Genomic DNA, 8,958 nt, shown 5'->3' on the forward strand with positions numbered 1-8,958 from the left:
TGGAATTTAAGTGCGCAGTTCCAGTCACACGCTGAGAAGCTGGCTCTCTCTTAAAAAATGCCCTGATTGGCAGCAGTTGTGGACTCCTGTGCCACATATACTCGCACCATAGCTGAATTCAAGCAACCATTGTCAAGTCACTGACTGCAGGGTTGGAAGAGATGCACATAATCAGCTCTTACCAGCCAGTGAGCCACCCCAGCACCCACTGGAATAGTAACCGGGGGCGGTCCCCAAAAAGCCACAGGAAGATCACAGCTTCTGCAGACTCTATGGGGAGCGCTGGGAAGCCTCAGCTCCCACCCTGCCTTTTCTGAAGATTAGAAATTATCTATGCCACTCTGATTTACAGCAGCCATCCAATTACCTTGATGGCCATCGAGGCTGCTGGTGGGAAGGTGCCCTCAGAGTGGCCCTCAGCTCCTCTTTGGAATACACACCCCGCTGCCTTGCCTCGGGCTGGGACAGATCCCCCGCAAGCAGGAAAGGCAGCCCTCAAGGGTTCTTGCAGTCAGTTCTTCAGAAAGTAGTGCAGGCGGTGCCATCCCAAGAGGGAGAACGTGAGTGTGTCGGTGCCGTCGGCTACTCTCCTGCCTCTCACTTGGGTCTGGGTAGTACTTTCCTCCCAAATCCCAGGAAACTTTATAAACACCAAGGAGTTTGCCCTTCCTGGATTGGGCCTCACCCAGGGATCAGGCCCAGCTAGAAGGCAGCAGGCATCCCTGAAGAGATGGCGGAATGAGGGGGTGGGAAAGCAGTGAGGGACTGGGACGTGCCTGCTTCTGGCTGTGGAGGGACCCTGCTCCCCAGCTGGGGCATGGGAGCCAAAGGGCAGGTGCTCCTGAGATGGGCAGCTCTACAGGGAAGAGGAGGAACAGATGTGGAGGAAAGGGGCCTGTCCTGGGGACAGAGATCCTTGAGAACCTACACATTTTGCATACCATTAGGTCTTTCTCTCAAGTACTTAATACCTTCCTGAGCACAGAATCAGCACTTGAAAATAAGTTGAAGGAGAAACGAGACCTTTATTAGCCCCCAGAACATTTTTCAATATTAAGGCAAAAAGTAAAACGCAGGGGCAAGGAAGACCTGAAGAAGGACCTACAAAGGCCCCTAGGGCTCAACCAGGGCACATGGCAGAGGCCTTCTCTTCAGATCAAGGGTATGCAGTAGGTAGGCGGGAAAGGAGGCCTTGTTCCACTGAGATAGGCCAACCACTCAGCCCAAAGGGAAGCAGAACTGTGTCAGGCCAGGAGGGTTAGAACTTGCTAGCATAGAGGGTCATAACCCACTTGGGCACTCGGAGGAAGCCAGGCAAGTAGGAGGCCAGCCAGCTCAGGCTGGAGACATGGGAGAGAGCAGAGCTCAAAGACAAATAGTCCTGGACGGGGCGGCCTGCGGACCACAGGAAAAGAAGGATTAGACCCTTGCTTCCCACTCCTCAGACACCCCCACCCCGGCTGAGGAGACTGAATGGAAGGTGAGGGAGGAAGGAACAGGGAGAGAGAGAGGGAGAAGGGGTGAGCCGGGAACAGAAGGAAGAGAGGTCCAGGCTGGCTGCTGGGCCAGAGCTCTTACCATCAACGTCCTGCAGGCCGTAGCGCCGCGCCAGGTCACAGGATGGCAGCACCTTCCCGCTTAGGCTCAGGATATTGGGGTCTGTGGGCACACAGACAGCTGAGACGGCCCGGGTGCGGCCCAGGGTGACAAGGCTTGGGCCCAATGGCACAGGGCACTACCGAGACAGGCTTAGGGACCCAGACTTGTTTCTGTTGCTAGGAAGGTTCCCGGGCCTCTGGCTCTTGGCCACATCTCCCAGGATCCAGTTCCTGAGGTTCCCATATCTCAAACTGGGCATCGGACCCTTTGGGTCTCCAGAAGCCAGAGAAAAGAAGGGCGTATTCCTGGCTCGGGACCCTGAACTGGCTGCCACCACCCTGCAGATCCTCCATGCCCTTTCCTGTTACCAGCTGCCCCCAACCTCTTCACCTGTTGCCAAGGCCACCACACATTTTCCACTCATTTCTGTGGTCTCCGCAGATGAGAAACGAAATCTGAACTGAAACACAGGGGCAGAGAAGTGAAGGGTTAATTTCCAAGAGCACTGCCCAAGTCCCTTCCCTGCTTTCAGCTTCTGTCCAGGAGACAGAGGCCCTCATCACTGCACCTGCAGGACTCAGCATCTCAGAAGGTACAGGAATCATTCCTCCCCACATCCAGTGAGCCCTGTACCCCAGTACCAGGACCCACTGCCTTTCCTAAGTGGAAGGATGTGGGGTTGCCAATTATGTCTGGGCCTTCTAGATTAGTTCAGAGCAGAGGTCAAGGGCATGGGCTTTGGAGCTGGATAATCTTTCCACTTATGGCACATGTGACCTTGAGCAAGTTTCTTAGCCTCCCTGAGTTTCAGTTTCCCCGTCTGTGAAATGGAGACACCGTCTCCCTTATAGGAGAAAAGGACATAACGTGTGTCAGTGCTCAGCCCTGCGCCTGCTGCGACAAGCACCTGGGTATTCACTCTGTTGTTACTGTCTTGCCGTTGGGGATGGAGCGGCTGATCCCCCCATTTTCTGCCGCCCTCGCCCTCCCCTTGCCAACCTGCTCAACCAGGGGATCAGCAGTGTTCTCCTCCTTCATCATGTGCTCCTTCAGCAGTTCTGTCTGCACCAACCCTGGCCAAAGCGACACGTAGCTGACCCCGTGCCGCCGCAGCTCCCGGGCACAGTCAGCAGCCAGCCTGTCGCACTGCAGAGGGACAGAAGGCCAGGTGGGAGCCAGGGCACCTGGTCACGTCACCTCCCTCCCCTGCCTTCCCCGCTTCCACCGAGGATGCCCCAACCCCCTGGCCTTCCCAGGAGCCCTGTCTCAGCTGTCCACCTTCCCCAGTGCACTGCCTAGCCTGGCCAGCTTAGAGGAGCCCCGGCAAAGGAACCATCCATGCAGGGGCAGAGGAAGAGGTGAGGGCCAGTCAGCCTCACCACTCTGACTACCGGGGACTGCCTCTCCTGAGCTATGGGTACCACGACTGTCCCCAACCCCTGTGCCAGTGGGTCCTCACCGCAGCTTTGCCCACGCCATAGGGGACGTTGAAGAAATACTGCAGCCCACCAGCGGAGGAGATGACCACGATGAGCCCCCGGCCAGCTGGTACCATCAGCCGTGCCCCATACACAGAGCACAAGTAGTGGCCTCTAGAAGGTGGGGCAAAGAAGAAGGAATGAACCACGTTCAGGGCTGTCTCGGGAAGTTTCTTCTGCCCCCTAATGGCTTCTGATCCAGGAGAAGGCTGCAAACCTGGTGAATCAAGGGCTTGAGGCCACATTCTGAGAGGGACACGGGTAAAATTAACCACCGAAGGTTAAGAAACGGCAATCTTTAGAAGACTGTAATGGAAGAAAAGCACTCTGTCATGACAGCAATAACAAAGCTAAAATAGCTCAGGGGATAAAACATAATAAATGTATAGGATCTACAAAGAAAAACTATGAAATTCTGCTTAATACAAAAGAACAAGTACAGACAAAATTTGTTTAGAAGAATCAACATGTAAAACATCAGTTCTACTTAAACTAATCCACAGATTCAGTCAATTTGAGTTATATCTCAATAAGACTTCTGGAGAAATCAACAAAACAATCTAAAGCTCAGTGAGAATAAATGTGTAAGAATAGCCAGGAAAATTCTGAAAAAGGAAGAGTAGTATCATGTGGGTGAGGGGGATATGCTCCCCTCACCCCGCCAACCTGCGTTAAAATGTAGTGACATAATAGTTAAAAAAATGCAGGACTGGCAAAACAATACATAAGTAAGTCAATGAAACAAAATACTCAATAATTAATCCAAGTGTAAAGGAGAATTCAGCGAATTACAAACGGAACATTTCAAACCAACAGGGCGAGATGGACCACACAATAAATGGATTTGGAACAACTGGTCAGTTATTTAGTGGGTGGGATTGGTTCTCTACCTCATTTGTTTTAAAATGCATTCCCAAAATATTTGAATATAAAAAAATGAGTGCACAAAAGCACTAAAAGAAAGCATGACAACGTGTTCATAAACTTGAGGTAGGGAAAACTTGTTTCAGTATCACACCTAGATAGAAGCATGACTTCTTAACAGTAAGACATATATACATATAGAGATGTACAAATACATACATGTGTACACAATTAAGTATATATAGATAGCTGAGGAAAGCATACATGCAAACAATGAGTAATAAGTTGAGAAATATATTTGTAAAACACACATCAAAGGAATCTATTGTACAAAGATCTCTTATAAATTGATGTGAAAAGAATAACTTAGTAACACAACTCACAAAAGAATCAAGAACCAATAAAAAATGAAAAAAAAAGCTCAACTTCACAAATAATAGAGAAGTGTAAATTAAAAAACACCTTCAGATATCTTTGGCCTATTAGAATGGCAAAACTTGCCTGACCTCGTGGTCTGATATTGTCTAGTATTATTGAGGACACGGAGAAACAGATATCCTCCTTCACTGTTGTGAGATTATAAATTGGTGGGGTCTTTTTAGAGGACAGTTTGATAATGCTTATTAAAATCTTTAAGAAGTCATATTTTTTGACCTAATTTTTTTCCACTGTTGCAACAGATAAGGGGTTAGGTAAATAAATTATGGTATCTCTTCCCAGTGGAATATTTAAATGAATGGTAGAATATATACTAGGCTATTAACAGTAGCTATATCTCAGGCAAAAGAGGAAGCGGTGGTGACTAGGGGAATAAGATTATACTGGTCTTCACAGTATATTTTAAAAAAAATAACACACATACCTGGTAACCAGAAAGAAATTTCTTTTGCATGGGAAACAGGACCCTCCAAATGAAAACAAGTAGAGCATGGTATCAAAAGGAAGCCCAGCCTCAGGCAATGCAGAGGAAAGGCACAGTAAGTGTGAATGTGTGTGTGGGAGGTGAAAGGAGGTGTTGGTGCACTTCCAGGAGGCTCACAGAGTGACCTTCACCTTGGAGAATTCATCAGGGCTCCAGGGCTGGGGTCCAGGCCTTTGCTTCACAAGCTCAAAACCCTGACCAGCAGGAGATGAGAGTGTGGAAGGCCCCTCTCTCTGGAGGGCTAAGGATATGGGTGTTGCCAATTTCTAGCCCTTTGGGTTTTCTTTTCTTTTTTTGGCCACGCCATGCAGCATGCAGGATCTCAGTTCCCCAACCAGGGATTGAACCCGCGCCCCCTGCAGTGGAAGTGTGGAGTCTTAACCACTGGACTGCCAGGGAAGTCCGGGTTTTCTTTTCTTGATTCTTGGCTGACCATCCCCCTCTGTCCTCACAACCTTTATTCCACTTTGGAAATGACAAGTGGATTCTAATCCTGCTTCCCTGGGATTGCCACTAGAAGCCGTGAGTGTCCTTAGACGCTTTAGAAGTAGATTTGCATATAATCTCTTGGTGACTCCCACAGGTGGCTCATCACATCCATGCAGTGTAGTTTCTGAGAGGGTACCCTCTTTCCAACAATAAACACAGACCTAACTGATGTATGTCATGCTGGGTGAACTCTGAATGCTGTGTTTCATCTCACTCCTTTGCCAGATGTATGTGTAACCCCATGACACCCCTGCCCTCCCAACTTGGACTTCGGAGTACCCTTGCCTGTGGGTCTGAAGTGAGGAGGGAAAGGCTAAGATAGCTGGCACTCATTCTTCCTTATTGACCTTCTTCTGATCTAAAACAAAACAATTTCTTCCTCTAGCCATCTTCGGAAATACTGACTACAGGTGGCATGCTTTACTGAGGGAAAGAGGCTCCCTTCTGGGTCACGCATTTGGATGGGCAGAAAATGAGGCAGGAGGGAGGGCAAGGGCAAATTCAGATGAAAATTACTGACAGAAACAAGGCAAAAGTTGACATTCTTAGGTACAGATTCACCTGGATTAAACTTCTTTAGAAGTTAGTGGACAAATGGGACAGAAGGGAGCAGAAAGAGACAAGATCAGAGGGAAAAGGAGAGGGCACATGGGGAAACGTCTGGGCCCTCAGCTTGGACGAGTGAGTGAGGGGAGCCCAGGCCCTTAGCGGGGTGGCAGGGGAGGCACCTACTACCTGAGTCCGACGTTGTTGATATCATCCCAGATGGAGGCGGGGCTTTCCCAGAATGCCTTTTTAGTGTTGTTCAGGATCACCTGGAAGACAGGGAGAGTCGTGAATAGGACCCTTTGAAGGCAGGAAGGGGCTGGGTAATGGAAGGGATAATGAGTGGGGATGAGGACTCAGGTCAGAGGGAAAGGTCAGGAGTGTGGAGCTGGGGTCAAAGTTCAAAGAGCACCTGGACCCCAGCATAGGCGTTGTTGACCAGCACATCCAGACGCCCCTGCTGTTCTCGATCCACCTGCTCAAACAGGCTTCGCACTTCACTCTCCTGGCTTGAATCACACACCACCGGCACACACCGGCCCCCTCGGGATTGTGCCTGGAGGGGGTTAGAGAGGATATGAGCTTCCCGTCGAACATAGTATGAGACATAACACAGCTCCCCTCAACTCCCAGCGTGGGAGCTGAGAAGGCAATCATAGGACTCACAGCCAGCAGCTGAAGGAACATGGTGGGCAATACTGCCCTCTGGTGCCTGTTTGAGGAGTTTCAGGAATGCTAGGTCCTATCATTGTAGAGTAAGGTGGATGGGGATCCCAGGTTTAAAATCTACAGACATTTACGGAGGCCTACCATGTGCAAGGCACTGTACTCTGCATGTGGAGGGTGAGGGACAAACAAGGCTTGGAGGCTGCTCTTTTTTTTTTAAAATTTATTTATTTTATTTATTTTATTTTTGGCTGTGTTGGGTCTTCGTTGCTGCGCACAGGCTTTCTCTAGTTGTGGCGAGCGGGGGCTACTCTTCCTTGCGGTGCGCGGGCTTCTCATTGCGGTGGCCTCTCCTGTTGTGGAGCATGGGCTCTAGGTGCGCGGGCTTCAGTAGTTGTGGCTCGTGGGCTCAGTAGTTGTGGCTCGCGGGCTCTAGAGCACAGGCTCAGTAGTTGTGGCACACGGGCTTAGTTGCTCTGCGGCATGTGGGATCTTCCCGGACCAGGGCTCGAACCCATGTCCCCTGCATTGGCAGGCGGATTCTTAACCACTGCGCCACCAGGGAAGCCCTTGGAGGCTGCTCTTGAGAAATGAGTATCTATCTTTTTCCTCATTCTTGGTCATTTCCATTTCACGTGCCCTTAGCTCCCACTCTTCACCACTCATGTGGAATCCTGACTTAAAATCACAGCCCTCTTACCCTCACTCCACCAACACTTCTGCCTAGTAAATGAGAAATCAAAGCTCTCAGACATGAACTATCTCTACTTCCTGTTCTGCCTCACCCTCTACAAATGTGCCCCCATCCTCTAACTTCAGATAAAGAATACCTTATTCAAGAACAATCATCATATTCTCCAGATCCATGCTCTGGGTCCCACCCTCTGACCTCCCTGCCTAACTGCTCACCCATATTCCCAGTGCAGTCTGGGCACACTTATCACTTACCATATTCATATTAATTACTTTTATCACTTACTGTGTTCACATTACATTGAAATGATCCGTTTTTGCCTTAGACTTCCTGCTGGACTCTCTTTTAAAAGCAGAAATTATGTCTTACTAATCTAGGTAACCCCAGTGCTTCACCCAATGCCTAGCATATCAAACACACCCCAGTATTTATTTAACTGAAATTCAGTAGAAAAGTCAAGTGAAAATGTACAAGTCAATAAAGTCTTAACAAAAACAAAGAAAAAGCACAGGTCCACAACTCTTAAGATGCAACTCCAAAATCCCTGAAGCTCTCAAACAGAAAGTTTTTTCATAAAATTCACTCAGTGGCAAAATATGACCTAATCTGAAGTTACTTATGGGGTTTACTTATCCCACTTTGAGTAAAAATGTTCATGTTTACTGAGGAATATTTTGGTTTCAGGTAAGAGGTTAAGAGGAGTGGTTAATGGGAAGGGCTCCCTGAGGTGGTTTCTGCCCCTGGGATCCCAGAAGAAGCACTCACCTCCTGAGCAGTGGCCTGCAGCGTGTCCAGATGGCGGCCAGTGATGTAAACTGTGGCACCTGCTTGGCAGAGCTGCAAAGCGATGCCCCGGCCAATACCCCTGGAAGCACCAGTAACCACGCACACTTGGCCCTTCATGGGAGCTGGCATGACTCACAAGCGAAAGGATTAAATCTGTGGAAGCAAGGACTTGCTCTGAGGGAAGCCTGCAGACTGTATATGCAGAGAGGGGACCTTGACGGTGATAGGAAGGGGAGCCAAGGTTGAGATCCTTTGATGGGAGAGAAATTTCAGAAGCGGATAACCAGTGCAGGGCCCAGGACAAGGCTGGTTGTCCCTTTCGGGAGGCCAAGGAGTGAAGAAGGGGGATAACTAGTGCAGGCCCCAGGACATGGCTGGTTGTCCCTTTTGGGAGGCCAAGGAGTGAAGAAGTGGGGCTGTCCAGGAGGGCCACCTACTGAGACTTTCTGAGTGGGGCTGACTGGGTGGGGGACTGTAGCGGGGCGGTCCCTCTCAGCGCGTCCACGGGGAGTCCTGAGCTCTCTGGAGCTCTGGCTGCTGGTCCGGAGGCGAGACTTCCGGGTCGGGGGTGGGCGCGAGGCCAAGGGACCCCGAGCCCGAAGTGGAGGGAGCTCGCACCCCTTACCTGCCACCTGTGCTGCCGCTGGAGTTCTCGCGCCGCCTCGCTTGCAAAGTTCTCGAAATCGAGGACTTTAATTCTGGCCGCGGGAGCGGGACGAGGTGACAACAACGGGGTCAGAGTACGAGGCGGGGGTGGAAGTCAGCGTTCTGACCCAGTTTCCGCTGGCGACGCGGAGGGGAGGGTCAAAGAGTACCCCGCGGGTCCGTTGCAGTTACCGGTGGGGGCCAGGACTGGCAAGCGAGAGCAGAGCGATCCTGAGACTCAGCCACGCCCGCCCCGGAGCGGTAGTCGC

The 8,958-nt window shown here is 50.4% G+C and overlaps 1 protein-coding gene across 2 annotated transcripts; it reads right to left on the minus strand.

The window, feature by feature from the left end:
• Nucleotides 1–1,005: 1,005 nt before the first annotated feature.
• Nucleotides 1,006–8,932, minus strand: DHRS1 (dehydrogenase/reductase 1). Of its 2 annotated transcripts, none has more exons than XM_007180634.3 (9): nt 8,670–8,927; nt 8,024–8,197; nt 6,311–6,454; nt 6,088–6,167; nt 3,059–3,191; nt 2,599–2,745; nt 1,990–2,059; nt 1,579–1,659; nt 1,006–1,395 (listed from the first exon to the last, which is right to left on the minus strand). In XM_007180634.3, exons 2-9 carry the CDS (start codon nt 8,171–8,173, stop codon nt 1,259–1,261), a joined length of 942 nt encoding a protein of 313 aa, XP_007180696.2. In that variant the 5' UTR covers nt 8,174–8,197; nt 8,670–8,927; the 3' UTR covers nt 1,006–1,258. The 2 variants fall into 2 exon arrangements, with proteins under 2 accessions (XP_007180696.2, XP_057398933.1); XM_057542950.1 differs by having other exon boundaries at nt 1,256–1,395; nt 1,990–2,054; nt 8,670–8,932.
• Nucleotides 8,933–8,958: the final 26 nt, after the last annotated feature.

Source organism: Balaenoptera acutorostrata, chromosome 3 (genome assembly GCF_949987535.1).
Source record: "Balaenoptera acutorostrata chromosome 3, mBalAcu1.1, whole genome shotgun sequence".
Taxonomy (NCBI): domain Eukaryota; kingdom Metazoa; phylum Chordata; class Mammalia; order Artiodactyla; family Balaenopteridae; genus Balaenoptera; species Balaenoptera acutorostrata.